The sequence below is a fragment of the Lepus europaeus genome, chromosome 15 (genome assembly GCF_033115175.1).
Source record: "Lepus europaeus isolate LE1 chromosome 15, mLepTim1.pri, whole genome shotgun sequence".
In the NCBI taxonomy this organism is placed as follows: domain Eukaryota; kingdom Metazoa; phylum Chordata; class Mammalia; order Lagomorpha; family Leporidae; genus Lepus; species Lepus europaeus.
Window position 1 is genome coordinate 46,516,155 of NC_084841.1, and position 18,410 is coordinate 46,534,564.

Here is an 18,410-nt window from a genome sequence, read left to right on the forward strand (position 1 = left end):
CCAAACTGAATTACAGAAGCCAGGGACTTCTATTGTGTCTGCCACATGGGTGGCTGGAATCCAAGTATGCGCCATTACTTAATGCCTCCTAAGATCCCTTCAGCCTGAAGCTGAAATTAGAACAGAGCCAGGCCTCAAACCCAGGCACTCCAATAAGGGATGCAGACTTCCCAAGTGGCTTCTTAGCCACCAGGCCAAATGCCACTTCCTGCAAGAGTCTTTCAAACAGTCATTTCACACACCCAGCATCAGCCTCAACTTCACAGACCACATAGTGTCTTTAGCTGTCTTCAGCAGGAGGACAATGTACAATAATTAAAAATGATAATTATAATAAATCTTTTAAAAAATGTTAATTATACAGGCAGTAGAGGGAGCTGTCATGCCGAAATAAAAACAGTATTGTCTTTGGAGGTTTGAACCCCAGCCTTCCAGTTGCTACACTCATCTCACCAACTTTAAAATTTGGATTAGCAAGACTTTTCTCAAAATTGTTATATGAACTAAATAACATATTACATGTAAAATTCTCTATAGAGTTCTCATTCATAAAATACACTCAGTAAAATGAAAGGTAGAAGTGATGTCAGAAAAGCAATAGAAAAACGCTGATATCTTCAGTGAAGAAGAAGAGTCAGAAATCACATTAACAGCTATTTAAGGTACTTTCAGTTGAAAATGAGAGTAACTGAGGATGGGCTAGTGCAGTTATGGGTAATTTCCCTTCCAACATATTAATCAACGTTGCTACATCTTTTTCATTTTCCGTTGTAGAACTAGTCATCTTAGCCCAAGAAATGCTTTCAGCTATGATCATGAGGCCAGCCTAGATTTTCACAACCTTAGGAGGAAAGATTTAATAATAATTATAATAATAACAAAGGAAATAATTTCTTGGTTTGAATTGCAAGCTAATTCAGAAAATTATATTTGCCCAGTGTTAAAATGGTTATTCATGATAGTTTGGAAAATGAGCAAATTATTATTTAATGGATATATCTATATATGTAGATATAGATATAGATATAGATAGATATCTACATATATAGTGATGAACTAGCAAATGACATAGCACATATATTTTTAATAATTTAAGCTATCATTTACAATATTTTTCTTGATGAAAATGCTCATTTGATATAGAAATACAGTAAAGAAGGAAAGAGACAGGGAAAGTCTCTCCTAACTTCATTGCTACCATTTTCACCTCTAAAAGGTAACTCCTACCAAAGGCCTGCAGTAGAGTCCTCCAGACTTTTTTTCTATATCTAAAACCTTAACTACCACTCTATATATTCAATTACTAATTTCAAAATTTACTTTAAGAAAAAATCACAGTCATATTTTGGAGTGTAGCATTTTTTTCTCAGATTCCAGATCTTAAACATAACCAGTAAATCTTACATGCCGAATGTTCTGACAGTAGGAAATGAAAAGTTTGATTTTATTGGCCAAAGTTTTCTTTACACTTATATTTCAAAGGCTAATAATTTTCTAGTTAAACTAAATCATATAAATCTTAATTAAATAATAAGAAGTATGCCTAGAATGTGTTTATAAACTTTAAAATGGCAAAGAGATAAAAAAGGAATATGAGAGGTAATATTATACCTGAAAGAGATGTAAAATACAAATATTTATGGAAATATTATTTACTTTCTTATTATTTTCTTAAATAGAATTTAAAGGTAGAAGATTGTCACTAAAAATATAAATAGAAAGGAAAGCTACGTCTCAATCAAAAAAACTTTGCTACTTTTTATTAACTTTGTGAGCACAAAAACATACATATAGTTTTCTCAGTTTCATTCATGTAAATTTTTTAAGGCATCCTTAAGAATAGATGCCATAATCAGTTTCTGTTAGAACTTACTTATAGTTGATATTCAGTAAATAATGAATAAAAGAAACAGTATATATACTTATTATCTAAACTCTAAATCTGCAACACCTATGTTATAAGGAAACATTTTTTTCAAGATTATTTCTTTTTGAAATTCATAAAATTTTAATTACAAGTAAGGCTGGTCTTTTATATAGGTGAAATAAGAGGAAGGATATAAAATACCATCATAAATTTGTCATGAAATTCCTTTTAAAATGTAACTATCTTGTAGGAATCCTATTAAAGCTATAAAGAACAAGGTAGTATGGCTTGCTATGTGTTGGGGAGAAACAAGAAAAGGTAAAATATTGGATCCTTGCAGAAGGCAGAAAACCAACTTCCAAAGGTAGTGTTTGGCTTTGGGGCATCCCACGGGAAAGTAGAGATTTGGGGAAAGCGGGTCAGTGGAACAGAAAACAGATTTATATAACAGCATTAAGAAGGCAAAGTCAAAAGATGGATCCCCAAGAGCAGGTCAGAATGAAAAACAAGAAATTGAAAAGAGAATAAATGGGAAACCAGCAGGTCTCGTCATGGGCAGTCAACCACGAAAAGAAGATGCAGTAGGCTTTGGTGTCTGAAAAAGCATGGGGGCTGGTGGGACTGGGGTGTTAAGAAGTCAGCAAGAGAGCACTGATGGGGAGAAGCACTTATCCCAATGAGCCTCCAAGGCCCCAGTCCTCTCTGTACAGAGGCACAGGGAGAGAGACCAGCTTTTCTTTATTATGGTTATCGAATAATCTCTCTGGGTCTTACCATACATAAATGAAAACAAATACATGTATGTGAATAATATCTGAATGGTAAAAGAAGGAAAATGAGGTGGTAAAACTATAATCACAGCCTAACAGAACCTCAGGCCAAATTATTTGGAAGCCACAGTGAAACATCCAGGCAGCTAGGTTATTAAGTCCGAGGTAAGATGAATAACTGTAGACATTTCTCTAAACTCAGGAATCAAAAAACATTTATGTCTTACACAAAAATCGTTCAAACTGTAACACTATGCAGAAGAGTCATAGTTAAATGGAATGATAGGTTTATTACAAATCAATATTTTTTAATTGTGGCCCTATATAAATAAACATCTCAGATAATTCAAAGTAATAAATAGTAATAGTATGGATAAAAATAGGCTATGGAAGCCTCACGGATATAAAAGCCATCTATCTTTCTTGCCCAGCAAAATGTACTATTGACAACTGAGCCCTGAATCTTAAAATATATCTTTTTTTTAGACAAAAAAAAAAAAATAAAGGGAGATAGAACTACTTGTGTATAGAATTTTCTTTTCATATAGACAGGATATAAATCAGAAATTAGTAAAATTCGCTTACTTTATGAATTCGGATAACCCAAGCCAGAAATTTATATTAGCTATAAAAATTCACAAAGAGATGCTAAGTATTTTCCAGTATTTTCAGTTTATCAAGAAAGGAACTTTCAAATGAATTTGTAGGTGCAAACTTGTCCTTAAATACATCAAGGAGTTTTTGCAGTATTATTTTATGGTTTGACATGTAACAAGTAACATGAGACAAAGTTGCCATCTTAAACTTACTAAAACTCACACAACTATAACCCAACAGGCAGTTCTTCTAATCCACTCTAAACCATTAGCATAATAACAGCAAACAATAATCCATCAGCGTAAGCATGAGCTGAATTGAATACCCAGACAACCAGAACACAAAGGTGTGTTTGGCTGCCCAAAATAAGGCATCACACATTTCCCTTCCATCCTGTCCCCAACCACCTGCCCTCAGTCCTTGCTTGTATTTCTCCTATCTGGAACACGATTATTTCCATTTCAAAGAGGTGACCTTAGGTATTTATTTACAGTCAGTCACTAAGATAAACAAAATAGGATTAACCTCCGACATGGCCTTACCCCTATTCTCTAAATAGCTGTTCCACACACAACAGTTATTTTGTTGGGAAATTTTCCTTAAGGGCCATATGCTTAAGAGCCTATCACATCAGCACTGGCAAAGAGTGGAATAAATATTAGATTAAGTGGAAATGAACATAACTTTCAACATAGTCAAAGCATTCAAATGACCCCCAGATATGATTATTATGGAATATTACTAATAAAACATAAAAGATGACTGAATGACAAGCATATATATTGATATATATTTAGCCTCAAAGTTAAAGACAAGTGGATGATGAGATACACGCCATTATTAATTCCCAACACATCTGTGGTAAAAGCTGAAGCTTTTACTTCTAAAGACAGAGAGAATATGAACTTCCAGCCTGTTGGTAGCAAGGAAAAAAACACCAAAAACCGAAAAACAAAAGAAAAAAAGCAACTAAACCAGATGGAGGAAAATGACAAGTTGACAGTTTCAAAATTCCCAACAAACTGGCAAGTTTCTTTCTTCCTTTAAAATTGATCAACGGATAAATTGCTACAGTCTACAGGGGGTTAAAAAAACCATGAGCACCCCTTTGGCTAGAGTGGACCCGATTTGGAAAAAAATAGAGAATGAAAGAACCAGTGAGGCTCTTTCTCACAAAGCCCTACCATCACACACCTCATCAGCAATTACTAAACCCTGAATGAAGTTCAGTGTCAGCCTTAGGAGGGAAAGGGAGAGAGAAGCACGAGAGAAAAGCACTTTACCCAGTTGCCTCTGTGGTCCTTAGCGAACTTGTAGACCTGGATCTGGGCTTCATTACAATGCTCATTTTGGAAAAACAAAATTTAAAAATAATCATAAAAAACAAAAAAAGAAAACCGAAGAAAGAAACATTCAAGTGTTCTGATTAACACATCTCAGCTGCTTTTCTGCAAAGCCGAAGTGAAATCTAGTCCATTTCCAAGGAAGGCTGCTGCATTCAGAGGTCCACTTTTCCTGGAGTCCACCTCCCGCGCCCTGGTCCAGCTCGCAGGCAAGGCTCGGAGCCGCTGGAGTGCGTTCCTCTCGCACGCCGAGTGCACTCCGTCCCGGCTGTTCGGAAGTGACAGTTTCTTTTCTGTCTTGCATTGCCAAGGGAGGAACCGCATTTTCAACCTATTCTTCATCTAGGTCACAAGGGAAGCCAGCTCGGGGGAAAGAGTCTCTGGATCTCTCTTTTTTTTTTTTTTTTTGCAATTCCATAATAATAGGTTCAAAGGTTTCCGCGGCTGGGAGGACTCAGGTAGAGAAAGAGAAAGAAAATGACCCGGAGGTCCTGCAACCCGGTCTGGTCTGTCAAGGAAGTTTCATTTCAGCGCGACCACAAGGAAACAGTCGTGTCCATGGAGCCAAGCACTGAGCCGGCGCCGGCGCCAAGCGTCCCCCTCCTGGGGCTGGGAGAGCCGATTTACCTGGGAGTTGTGATTTCCGGGGTCCCCCCTGCTTCGAATTTGGACTCCACGCCTTTGTGAATGAGAAACTATCATTCAATCTCACCGGGGAGAAACTATTCCTCAAGGGCTCAATGACGTCGGTAGGAAGGCAGTTCAAAAACATGGTAGGGAAGTGAGAAAGGGGAAAGGAAAAAAAAAAAAAAAAAATCCCAGCGCCGGGGCTAGCCTAGCCAACTGCGGAAACTTACAAAGCGAGGGAGCCCAGCGGTGTAAATCCGTCAAGCCGGCTGGGGACCTCCCTACACTCACAGAACCATTTCCTCCTCTAGAAAACCAGGGTCAGCCCCCGCGAGCACCTTCGCGGGAAACGCACCCCTGGCTGTGCTGGCCCTGGGGTGGTTTTTCTTTCTGTTTTTTTTTTTTTTTAAATCGTCGTTTTCTCCAAGCACCAGACTGAAGCGTGTCTCTGGCAGCACAGTAGAGGAACTTCAGTACTTAGCAGCTGTTCATTTTGCTCGGATTTAATAAAGCACTGGGCTTGAAGGTTTGCTTCCAGAGATCTAAACTCCCTCTGAAAAATTCAGAAAGTGCAGCAGGCATCAATCCATTAGGCGGTGCTGCAATATTTAGACTGAAAACCCCAGTGTTTGATGGCAGGGCAAGTGGCTACAGGCACTCAGGCTGTACCCTCGCACGATGTTTTCTCAGCTTCAAGTCTTCTGAAAATGATGTGCACATGTCATGCGCTTTATAAACAAAGCCTTTGGGTTTGCTATGGGATGAAACTTGATATGCTAGCGTCCCTTATTATTTTGAACACCAATACCTGCCCACTTCTTACATCTGAAATCAAAATTGGGACAGTAGCTACAACGTAAGCTGAATCGGATTGTTCCCCAGTGGAAGGGAAACAGGACCATGGGGCCTCTCTCTGTGGGCATCTGCATAGAGGATTTGTATTCCTTTGGGTGTGTCAACCTCAATCATGTTGGATGTGAATTATCAAGTGAAAAGAATTTAAGCATTCTGATGCCTTAAATAACTGGAGCTAGTGCGTTGGCTCTCCTGTCTGACGTGAGCTTGCTGTTTGTTTAGCGTTTGTAGGCAGGATGTTGGAGTGCAGCTGACCCACCCAAACAACTTGGAAAATTAATGTAGTAAGGCATGCGCCAGAGGCTCTGGCCGCGAATTACAACCCAGCCGGCAGCTCCTCCCCTGGTCACACTGCAAGGTGCATTTGTGATTCAGAATTCTTCTCAATGACTCTCTGGCTTCTGCACGTCAAGGCTGACAGTTGCTTTCCACAGGATTATTTCCTTAAGCTTTTCCGTTTTCTCTTGGGACTGCCCAAGGACATTCACACCTTCCTGGCTCTGTCCCCTGCTTAGCACATTGCTGGAATTTTTGGGCAGGTTAACTAATCACATATGTTGAGGCATTCCAAAGCTCTGTGAGACCAGTCCTCACTTGCAGGGGGAGAGGAGGGTTGGCATTTTTCTCCTTGCAATTTCAACTGGCAAAATGACGAAATAGTACAATGACGTGACCGTTCTTTATGTGAACTGCTCTCTTCTATGTAAGGTCAACCAAGTATCTTCTGGTTGTCATTTCAGGAAGAAGATGACAAGGATCGTGGAGCGTAACGTCTGAACCTGTGTGTGATGTGCTCCAGGAGTGATTTGGTCTTCCGGAAGGCCTGCTGTCCCACCGGGATCACTGAGATAATGTAGGTAACTGTCACTCCTTCTTCGTCACACACATGCAGCTTTGTGCTGCTCTTCCTCTCTTCCTTGTTCAAAATTCCCGGTATTCCAAGAGTCACTCTCTGGAAACTTGATCGCATTTGCTGGGCACCTATAAATACTCTGTAACACTCCCATAATGACTAATGTGTGGGTCCCCAAGGCAACAAGCAGGGGAATCTGACCACCCATGGGACTAACTGGAATATGTAAAGCTTTGGGGATTACTTTAAGGCTGCCACCACCAGGAAAGAAAGATGCACAGTAATACCAGGCTGTTGAGATGTAAATTTCTTAGTTTTGCTCCTACCTCTAATGCTGAAAGAAATGATAGGATAAAAAGTGGTATTTATTCAATATTACAGTGTTTTCTCCACTTGAAGGTTTGTTTGTTTTTTTTCCACCTGGACTTTTCTGAAAGGATCAAAGTGTTCCCTCTGCAGAGCTTCTCAGAATAAAGCAGCCTTCCTGCCCCTCACGTTACTGTCAGGGCACAAGCTCGTGGCCCTGAACAGGCCGGGAGGAGGACCCACGTGCCCCTTGTCTGTAGGGCTTTGGCAAATGCGCATGGATCCAGAGCTGCTATTTCTCCACATTTCCCTGATGTCCTTAGTTCTATCATGACGTATTGATGACTTACTCCAGGCCTGTTGTCACCACATTCAATGGACTGTACCACAGGAAGTGCAAGTTCACTGGATAATCCATCTGTAAAATATCTTGTTGAATCAAACCACCATATAGCATGTTTCTCAAACTTCAGTCGGTTGGACACTGACTATTTGTCATATTAGCAACTCATGTGTATCATTGCTATTTTCCACTGGCTCACTTTTTTAAAAAAAACCCAAACTACATTTAAAATGTTACTTTATATTTATTCTGTAAATAAGTATGAAATACTGGTTAAATATAGTTTTTCCAAACTACAAGTATGAATGGGAGAACATATATTAATATTCCAAATATCACAACTTTATCTCACACCACTAATAGGACCCATAATGCAATGTGGCAACACTCACACGGGAACCAACAATTGCATATGGGTGTAGATTATGTGCACCTAAACACGATTTGCCTTTCCCTTATCATTCAATAGTCAGTATGACTGGCAGGACGAATGTCATTAATCAAGAACCATGAATTAATTAGGAAATATTAACCAAAACCAACTGAATGAGGTGCTCACGATCTGATCCAGGTTTTCTGAGATATTACTACTTTACAATACTCAGCCTATGAACAAATCTTCTGACCTCTAAGTAAACTTCTACTTTCCTACACTTTCCAATCTGCCATGAGCGGAATTCTTAGAGCTCTGTTATGAACTAACTGAACATTGATGCCTGTCAAATGTGCTCAGATTCAGACCTGTAGATGTGCCAAAATAATGTCTTAGGAAAACTGATCACAAAGCTGCAGTTTTTACAGTTTCCTAGTATTCTACATTGTATCCTAACATTAGTGAGAGCAAGTCACTTGAACTTCCATAGCGTTTCCTCATCCTGATAAATATGGCATTTTTCTTATTGAGAGGGGAACTTTGAGTAGATTTCTACCAGTCCTTTTTATTTTACTATGGTCACTCTATTTGCAATGGAATTCAAGACTTGCCTATTCATATAAAGCTTGTTTGGAACTAAATTCCTTAATTCTCAAGATGAAATCCAGAGTAGTACATTTAAAGTCTTCCTAATCTCGAATTTCCTGCCTCCTTCATTAAAATGTCAGATTAGGATAATTATGATCACTATAATTTATTAATCGCCTACTAACTCCTAACACTCAGCACTTAAATATTTTAGGTGGTACACTTTCTTATCTATACTCAGCCTTGCAAGGTAGATAGACTCGAGAATATGAATTTTATGGGTAAAGAAAACCAATACTTTCTTCAAAATATTTGTACACATGTATATATCATTCTAGAGCTTATTCATAATTTGTGTGTGTGTGAATGAGAGAGAGACAGTGAGCACAAGAGGAGGAGGAGAGGGAGAGAGAGATTAAAAACTGCCTCAAAGTCTTTGCAATAGTTTTGGAGCCATCCTGTTCCATTGGACTGTAGCAATGGATGACTATCCATTAAAACTGATGTGTGTACATGACTGGTGTAATGACGCACATGTTTAATAGCGAATTTCTATATTTTCAGGATATCCGGGATTAAAATCTGACTTCATTATCTTTGTTTTCAAGTTGTAGGCACAAATGCTACGATGAGGGCATATAAAACAATGTCACAAGTCTGTGAGCCATTAATGTGATAAGGTCTTTGGCAGTAGTCAAAATATGAGTAACAGTGCTTTGCTGTTACCTGCATAACAGTTGGCATTTTGATTGTATCAGAAGGTAATCCTGGATAACAAGTTATTATTTTAAAAGGCAATAAAATGTGAACTCTCAGGGCCAGCACTGTGGCATAGTGGGTAAAGCCACCGCCTGTAGCGCTGGGATCCCATATGGGCACCAGTTTGAGTCCTGGCTTTTCCACTTCCGAATCAGCTCTCTGCTATGGCCTGGGAAAACAGTGGAAGATGGCCCAAGTCCTGGGCCCCTGCACCCACATGGGAGACCTGGAAGAAACTCCTGGCTTCTGATCAGCTCAGCTCTAGCCATTGTAGCCCTTTGGGGAGTGAACCAGCGGATGGAAGACCTCTTTCTGCCTCTGCCTCTGCAACTCTGCATTTCAAATAAATAAATAAATAAAACCTTTAAAAAAAGGTGAGCTCTCTGGTAGTATACAGCTTTAAATATTTGTCAACAAATGACATTGTCTATTAAAGGTGCAGAAAATGAGTGTTTAAACAAGAACCAACACTTCTGCATGGGCTCAGTAATGCTGACATGAAATGCATTTTGCCATTGACTGTCAGAACTAATTCAATGCTGCATTCAAGAAAAAAAAAATTATAGGAATCACATAAATGATCTAATACAAGTGCTGCCATGTTTACTCAATTTTCCACCACCATTTTCCATCCCTCTTTCACTCTTCATGTTCTTCTTTGTTTTACACCTAAATGCAGCCCCGCAGATTTAACCTCATTTGGAGTTAAATATTGAAATGTTATTAAAGAAATCAATGAAATGGTTTGAACTATCAGTGATGACAGTCATATGTATCCTCCTATCCTGCATTGATTCCTGAGCCCAGCTCCTGCCAGTACGTGAAGATGAGGCGCTAGAAAGGTGACATGGGGCTTCCTCTGTGGCGTAACAAGCTGCCGCCTGCAACACCTGCAGATCATATGGGCACTGGTTCGCGTCCTGGCTGCTCCACTGCTGATCCAGCTCCCTGCTAATGTGCCTGGGAAAGCAGCTGAAGAGAGCCCAATTGTCTGGGCTCCTGCACCCAAGTGGGAGATGCTCCTGGCTCCTGCCTTCAGCCTGGCCCTGCCCTGATTGTTGTAGCCATTTGGGGAGTGAACCAATGGATAGAAGAGCTCGCTCTCTCTCTCTCTTACTCTGCCTTTCAAATAAATCAAATAAGTATTCTTTGTTTCAAAAAAGAAAGGTGACAGGTAGGTGTGGGTGCATGGGGCAGGGGGTGGGGTGGGAGTGGATCTTGTGCACCCGGAGTTTTATTGCAGGTCACCAGGTGCTTAGCAGGCATTTTCTTGGCTCTTTCAGATGTCACTATTATAGGATTTTCCCTCTGGGGCATTTGTATTTTTCTAAACAACAATATAAATCTGCCTGCTAGTGTTTCAACGTGGGCAAGAGAAAGGAGTTGGGGGTCTGAGTGACCGGTTTGCAGACCTTCATGTACTCCTGTCTGCACAGCCACCTCTTCCCACCCCTCTGCCTGGTGTCCTGGAGTCTGGAGTCTCTGTCTTCCACGGAGAGGGAAGTAAGGTAAACGGACTATGCTGACAAGGCCAGGTAAGCATACTTATGGATACGCTTACATATCACACACACACACACCCCTCTGTTTTCAGAACTCACCCCTCCTTCCAAATGTGTTCTGGGCACTCAGGGCAGCTCAGCTTGCTGCTCTTACCACGGTCCCTTCATTTGGTTCAGTCTTTGACCATTTCTCTCTCTCTTTCTACCGTCATTCATCATGGCTTGCAGTTACAGACATTTCTGAGGTTCCTCGGGGACAGAAGGAACTTTTCCTTTTTTTTTTTTTTTTTTTTTTTTTTAGAAGGGGGAAGTATGACTTTCTGTTTAGGGCATTTTTTTAAAGGGAAATATGGGAAGGTCTTTTCTCTACCTTTTCAAAGCAAGACACCTATACATTTTACTTGGAAAGAATTCACTGTCTGCCATAACTATTTTAAAATGCTCTTGGGGCCAGCACTGTGGTGTAGTGGGTAAAGTCACTGCCTGCAGTGCTGCCATCCCACATGGGCACCGGTTCTAGTCCTGGCTGCTCCACTTCCAATCTAGCTCTCTGCTATGGCCTGGTAAAGCCCCAGAAGATGGCCCAAGTCCTTGGGCCCCTATACCCGAGTGGGAGACCCGGAAGAAGCTCCTGGCTCCTGGCTTTGGAATGGCCCAACTCTGGCTGTTGCACCTATTTGGGGAGTGAACCAGTGGATGGAAGACTTCTCTCTGCCTCTGTGTATCTCTGCCTTTCAAATAAATAAATAAATATTTTTAAAAATTCTAAAAATAACACATTCATTAAAAATGTGATTAATATTTTTCAGGAAAGATAACATAATTTGACAAAGCACATTAGTTTGTCAAAAATGCATGCAGTATGTGGTCTTTATTTTTTTTTTTTAGTATTTATTTATTTTTATTTGAAAGGCAGAGTTACAGAGAAGCAGAGGCAGAAAGAGAGACAGACAGAGAGGTCTTCCATCCACTGGTTTACTCCCCAAAAGGCTGCAATAGCCAGAACTGTGCCGATCCAAAGCCAGGAGCCAGGAGCTTCTTCCAGGTCTGCCATGAGGGTGCAGGGGCCCAAGCACTTCAGCCATCTTCTATTATGTTCCCTGGCCATAGCAGAGAGCTAGATCTGAAGTGGAGCAGCCGGGACTTGAACCGGCGCCCATATGGGAATCGGCTATGCCACAGCACCAGCCACAGCAGTACGTGTTTTAATAATAATGTAGCCCATGATGTAAAAGGCAGTGAAGAGAACAGATTTATTAAGATCAAGCTTTTGTCAGGGCCTTTGAATTTTCACTTGTCTGCACACATTAAAAAAAAATGGCAAAATAATATAGGCAACCCAGGCAATTTCTTATTCACCACACATTATAAATAAGTGTTTTAAAAAATGTAAAAAGTTTGCTCTTTGAGACAATGCCTACTGATTAGGGAGAGTTTGAGGATCAGATGAACAAGCAGCTTTCAGAATCAGACTGCCTGGGTAGAAACCCATCCTCCACTAATCACTAGTTGTTTGATTTTGAACAAATGACTTTTCCTCCTCTAACCCTCTATTTGCACAGCTATACAATAAGGATGAAATACAGTTTTGTGATGATTAAAAACTACATTTGAATTCTTTTGGGTGTTTTGGCACAGCAGGTTAAGCTTCTGCCTGGGTTACCCACATCCTATATTGTAATGCCAGCTCTGCTTCTGATCCAGCTTCCTGCTAATGTGAACCTGAACCCTGGCAGGCAGCAGCTGATGGCCCAAGTACCTGGCCTCCTGCCACCCATGTCGGGGACCAGGATGGAGCTCTGAACTCCTGGCTATAACTTAACCCAGTCCTGCTTGTTGTGGGCATTTGGGGGAGTGAATGGAAATCTTTCTATCTCCCCTCCACTCTCTGTCACTCTGCTTTCAAACAAGCAAATAAATAAAACTTAAAAACAATATAAAAATTCTTAGCAAAGTGCCTGGTGTTTAGTAAGGGCTCAATAATAATACTTATACTAAAATGCTTTAAAAGCAAAATCAATGTAATACAGATGATAACAGTTGTAAAATGTGAAAGTATATGATACTTTGCAATAGTAATAATGATTGAGAGGGAATCTCAAAAAGTTTATGGAAAAATTGAATTAGAACTCAGAACGCAGCTTCGTCTGTGTAACCAGAAGGCACTAACAGGACACTAAAGGCGAAGGGATTGCTTCCCCATCCTCCTGTTCCCAGGGGAGGCCCTGGATAAACTCTGGAGCCTGCATAATGTTGTGAGTTCTTTGAAACCAGGGGATGGAGCTTATCCACCTTTGTATTCTGAACACCAAGCACAGTGTTTGGCTTCTAGGACAAAACCGTTGTCAATAGGACACACAAGCCTCTCACAGCTTTACTTCCGGTGCCCCTTTGTGTCATTTGCTTCATGCATAGAATTACATTTTAAAAAAATGAGTCCTGCCTCTGTCTTCTTTTTCATAAGCCTCTATCCCTGGAAGTTACTTTAGACCCCTCCTTTGCCAACACAGTTCCTACAATGTCCTTACAACAATAAATATTCTCCCCAGGAGAAAGGAACTGGTTGGGGTATAAAAATACACTGGGAGACATCTCAGTCGGACTGGGCTGACTTCAGCATCATTGTTAAGAAGCAAAAGATTCTTTCTTAAGTACTTAGGAGAAACAGCTTTATTCTGGAGGTGTTACACAATGTGCTATTCAACCCACACAGAGTATTTCATGGAAGATCAGTTCAAAGGAAAGACTTTTCCAGAAAGAGTTTCCTCACACGATGGCAGGACAGTGAGGCAGGTGCTGCAGCATCTCAGAAAATCTGACCAAGTCAGTCACCTATGGAGCTGTGAGTGAGAGAGCTGTTTCCCTGGCTGGGAAGACTACCACCCAGCCAGTGCTCTGAGAGCCTATTTGGAGCCACACTGATAAGTACATACATTTGCAGTTATATCAACCACAGGAAGATACAGAGTATACCCATTTATCAGATGAGGGAACTGAAATGCACAGAGTACTAGAACCAGGTCAGAACCTAGATCTTCTGGCTCCAGAGGAAAAGCTCTGTGGATGCTCACCATGCGCTAGGCACTGGGTTAAAGGGGCTTTGCTCATCTTGCCTGTCATTTCACATTTGAAACAGACTCACAAACAACTATGACTATTTCCTCCACCAAGCAGTTAAGGAAACTGAGGTGTACAGAGGGTTAAGCCCACACTGTGGACCTTAATTTTGGACTTAAACTCAGATTAGCAAAGCCAAACAGAATGTGGGGGAAACTAGCACATTAAGAACTAAATAAATAACATTCTGAGTCACATCTCAACAGGAGAACTTTTTAAACATATTTAAGCATATCTTAGATAAAAAATGGTAGGATAGAAAAACACAGGAACATTGTTCCTAGTTTGTTTTTTTAATTTTTTGGACATGACATTGAAATCATTAAAAATTAATCATTTTTAGTCTAAGAATTAAGACTTTCAATTATATCCAGCACTTAGATACAAAACTACAAGTATATATATAAATGTAATATCCAACAGTAGTTTTTGAGACAAAATGCCTTTTTATTTTATTAATTCTCTTCTTGAAATGGATTGCGGATAATTTTTTTTTTTAATTTATTTGACAGAGTTAGACAGTGAGAGAGACAGAGAGAAAGGTCTTCCTTCTGTTGGTTCACCCTCCAAATGGCTGCCACGGCTGGAGCTACGCCGATCCGAAGCCAGGAGCCAGGTGCTTCCTCCTGGTCTCCAATGTGGGTGCAGGGCCCAAGCACTTGGGCCATCCTCCACTGCCACAGCAGAGAGCTAGATTGGAAGAGGAGCAACCGGGACTAGAACCCAACACCCATATGGGATGTCGGCGCCAAGGTGGAGAATTAACCAAGTGAGCCACGGTGCCAGCCCCTCTTCTTGAAATGCAAACTAAATTTCATTCCTTTATCTAAAGCAGTTTCTACAGGTATATCATGTTTGTAGCTGTCTTACTATTATTTTTAGAACAGATAGCTCCTGTATAAGAGATAGGAAAGCAGACTTGGAAACTATTTAACCTGACCTAGTATATCAATTTGTGCTCTTCCAGAGGGAAAGAAAACCCATTCATTCCAGGCATGCAGTGAACTCTATAAAAAACACAAACAACTTAGAGTTGATCTCCAGAGGAACTATTCTACTGTGTCTCTTATGTTCTCAAGAAGAGTACTTTGACATTTTTGCAAAAACTTGAGTATTAACCGTGATACTTGGCAGATGCTGCATTATGGAAAGTTGAAGTCGAATGAACTAGAAGACATGATGCCAAAATACTATTTTCAGAGTGAGCATTGTTCCGTATGGGCAGAGAATAGGAAAAAGTCCTCCCACCCAAGTCCCTGAAATTGAAGCCTTCATTCAGCTGACAGTTCTCCAGGGAGTCAGGTTTCTATAGGACTGAAGTTGTGCCCTAGTTGACTCTCAGGATCCTTTGAAGATAACCTTTTTCTTAAGAGATACCATATAGTAACTATACATTATAATTACTTTCAAGTACAGTGATTTTTAAAAGCAGTGAAAAAAGAAATACAAACTATTTTAAAAATAACAATCTTGTAACAGGGTTGCAGCTTAGGCAGAGCTGCTGTAACACCTTTGCAGACCTCATTATACATCACATCCAACATATTAAAATGGACCCACTTTCTACATTATAGGTTATTCTTTCCATAAAAATCTCAAAATGATCCTTCTGATTTTGCTTTTGAAATTATGTGGTGACTATTAAACTCAGTTAACTAATGACTGGCCTTGATTTCTTCCCAATCATCAGGCATGCTTAGGAATACTTGTAAAATGAAAAAAAAATGCAGCCCACAAATTTTCTTTTTTTAACATCATAAAATTTTCATGAATGCTCATTTGACAATTACTGAAGTTGACATAATGTTATGCTTTGAACATTTAATTAAACTTTAATCATGATCTCTGGAGTGTTCCTTTTTATGTTTCGGAGCCAATGAACTTCACTCCTGAGTTCTCAAACACTTTCATAAGCTCATGAAAAGCCCCTAGTCACTAGGAACAGGGAACTACAGTACCTGTCATGACCATCAGAATTCTGGCGGTGGGATCTGAGAGGAAAGGGAATTCTGGTAAGAGTGATTCATGCAAAAAGACATCTTTAATGTTTCCAGAAAATATGCTATTTCTTCTACCACTTGGGTAATTAGGAGTTACCTGACTTTGGTAATGGAGTGAAGTAAGGCATTAAACATTCAGTGACCAGAGACCTAGTTAAGATTTAGCTTCACCTTGGTGTCAAAGATGATAAAAAAAAAAAAAAAAAAAAAAAAAAGGCAGCAGCAGCTCTCCTTGAGAACCTAATAGTTTGGTTGGGAAGGAAAAAAAAAATACCATTCTCCTTAAGGTTTTCTCTGCAGTAACCAAACTCATGAAATTGCAAGATAATGAGGCCAGAGCTTGGGTACTTGAATGACCAAATTAAAACAATGATATGGCTGTCTGGTTTTTGTTGAATCACTTTTTAAAATATGTGACTTGGGTGCTCCAGTGGCGCAATCGGTAGCATACAGTGCTTATAAAATATGTGATTAGTGACTGGTGAACAGAGTTACAGAGAATCTGAAAAGCATGGTGTGCCTGGGAACCTCAGGATGAGAATCCTCAGGAAAGGGCCAAGTCACCAAGATCACTCAGCCCCAGGGGAATAGTTTTGAACTGGGGTTAGTTAGATTCCTACTTTAATTAAAGAACCTGGAAACACAGAAAGAGGATGTTAGCCTAAAATAAAACAGCTATGTATCAGAGTTTTCTCCTTTTGACTTCTGTTTTGCTCAGTTGCTCATTAGATAAGGTTAATATTTTTTTTCCCCTGAAATGAACTTTGTTTCCCAAGGATAAATGTAATGTGTTGTTTTGCAAGTAGCAACAGACATTCAACAGAGACCCGAAAAAGCAAATGTTCACTCTTCATTGTTGTTCTTACTACAGTGGAAATAATATGACTTCAGTGATGTGGAGGAGTTCTTGTCCTTCTGCCAGGAGCTAGGTACCTGCACAGATGGGCCAAGAGGTCACATGAAAATGCCCGAGTGACTTTCCCTCCTCAATGGGAGTCACACACCACTGAAGGCAAAAGCTGGCTTCAGCGTCACCATGTGTTCCACGAGAGGACGGTGAGTCACCCTTTCATAGTAGGTTCTGGAACAGCATGGAAGCGTCACCACCACCCTCCAAGGAACCTGCTGCAACTCTCTAGAGCCTGTTTGAGAACATTTGTCCTTAGCTATTGCTTGGTGGGACCAGAAACAAAAGAAATGGCTGTCCAGGGTTCCATTCAGCACAAGGGACTGCCTAGCAATCTCTGAATGATGTCAAGCCAAGTGTGCAAATTTAATGTTGATCTTTGATTCCTAAGTAGAAGCTGTTGTGGCGGTCAGTTGGTTTAAGAATCACTTAAAGGAATGAAGAATAAAAGCCTTTAAAAGATTTACTTGTATTTATTTGGAAGGCAGAATGTCAGAAAGAGGGATGGAGGGAGGGAGAGGGCAAGAGTTAAAAAGAAAAAGCATACCTTCCATCTGCTGGTTCACTCCCCCGATGGCTACAATGGCCCACCATGGGCCAGACCAAAGCCAGGAGTGCAGAACTGCATGCGGGTCCCTATAAGGATGGCGGGGGCCCAAGTAATTGGGCCACCATCCTATGTTTCCCCAGGCACATTCACAGGGGCTGGATCATAAGCAGAGCATCCAGAACTGGAATGGGCGCTCCAAGAACAAGACCCTTTGTGTGAGAGAGCATTTTAGCAGAGCTACTGCATTTATCTGATGGAGATTTGCAGCACCTCTCCAACACTTCCATTTACACAAACTCTGAGGTAATTGTACTGTTCAAAATGGGCAACATGGTGGCTCTGCTTGCCTATTTCTCAAATGGTGAGAAAGTGTCATTATATGTCCCACCATTAAAAAGATCCCCAGGGTTTAAGATAAAGGACTGAGATGAATACTCTTGGCTATACAAAGAAGGCGGCAGCCTCAGACGGTAATCAGGAGCACCTGACAGTCACACTGTCAAGATCCAAGTTCCAACTTGATCCCTTACCTGAGCCAAGTTGTTTGACTTCTCTATGCCTCAGTCTCTTCAAGTACAAAAACACTGAGTGGAATCAGATCAGGAAGATCGGGAGAGTTAAATTAGACAATGTGCCTAGAATATAACTGAATTAACAGTGCATGCCGTCAAGGACTCAAAATCTTAATGAGTATTAAAGAAGACCCTGTCTCTATTTTGTTCAGTCATTAGGATTCTGGTCTTCACAGCTTGTGTTTTGATAGTCTTGTCCTCATCCATACCCTCAACCCCGCTTTTAAATATTTGGGTAGCTCTCAAGGTGTCCGCAGAGCCTGTGGCCTCTGCTGCTCAGTTTGTAATAACAGGTGTGTGTGGCGGGGAGGGCACAAAGCTCAGACCTCTGCCCTCCACCTTGACCACTGGGTGGAAGGCTAAGGACATTATGGAAAAAGTATCACTTTTATTTTATTTATTTATTTTTTTGGACAGACAGAGTGGATAGTGAGAGAGAGAGAGAGAGAGAGAGAGAGACAGAGAGAAAGGTCTTCCTTTT

General features: G+C 40.5%; 1 protein-coding gene across 4 annotated transcripts in view; it reads right to left on the reverse strand.

The window, feature by feature from the left end:
* Positions 1-18,410, reverse strand: part of PDE4D (phosphodiesterase 4D) — a 1,616,992-nt gene that overhangs the window by 299,188 nt on the left and 1,299,394 nt on the right. Inside the window, exon 1 of one of the 4 annotated variants that reach the window (XM_062212024.1) lies at positions 4,518-5,450. The exons of the other annotated variants lie outside the window; for them this stretch is intronic. Within the exon in view, the coding sequence (XP_062068008.1) occupies positions 4,518-4,612 (95 nt within the window). The 5' untranslated portion in view covers positions 4,613-5,450. Of the gene's footprint in view, positions 1-4,517; positions 5,451-18,410 lie in introns of those variants that run through there. 4 annotated transcript variants of the gene reach the window in all.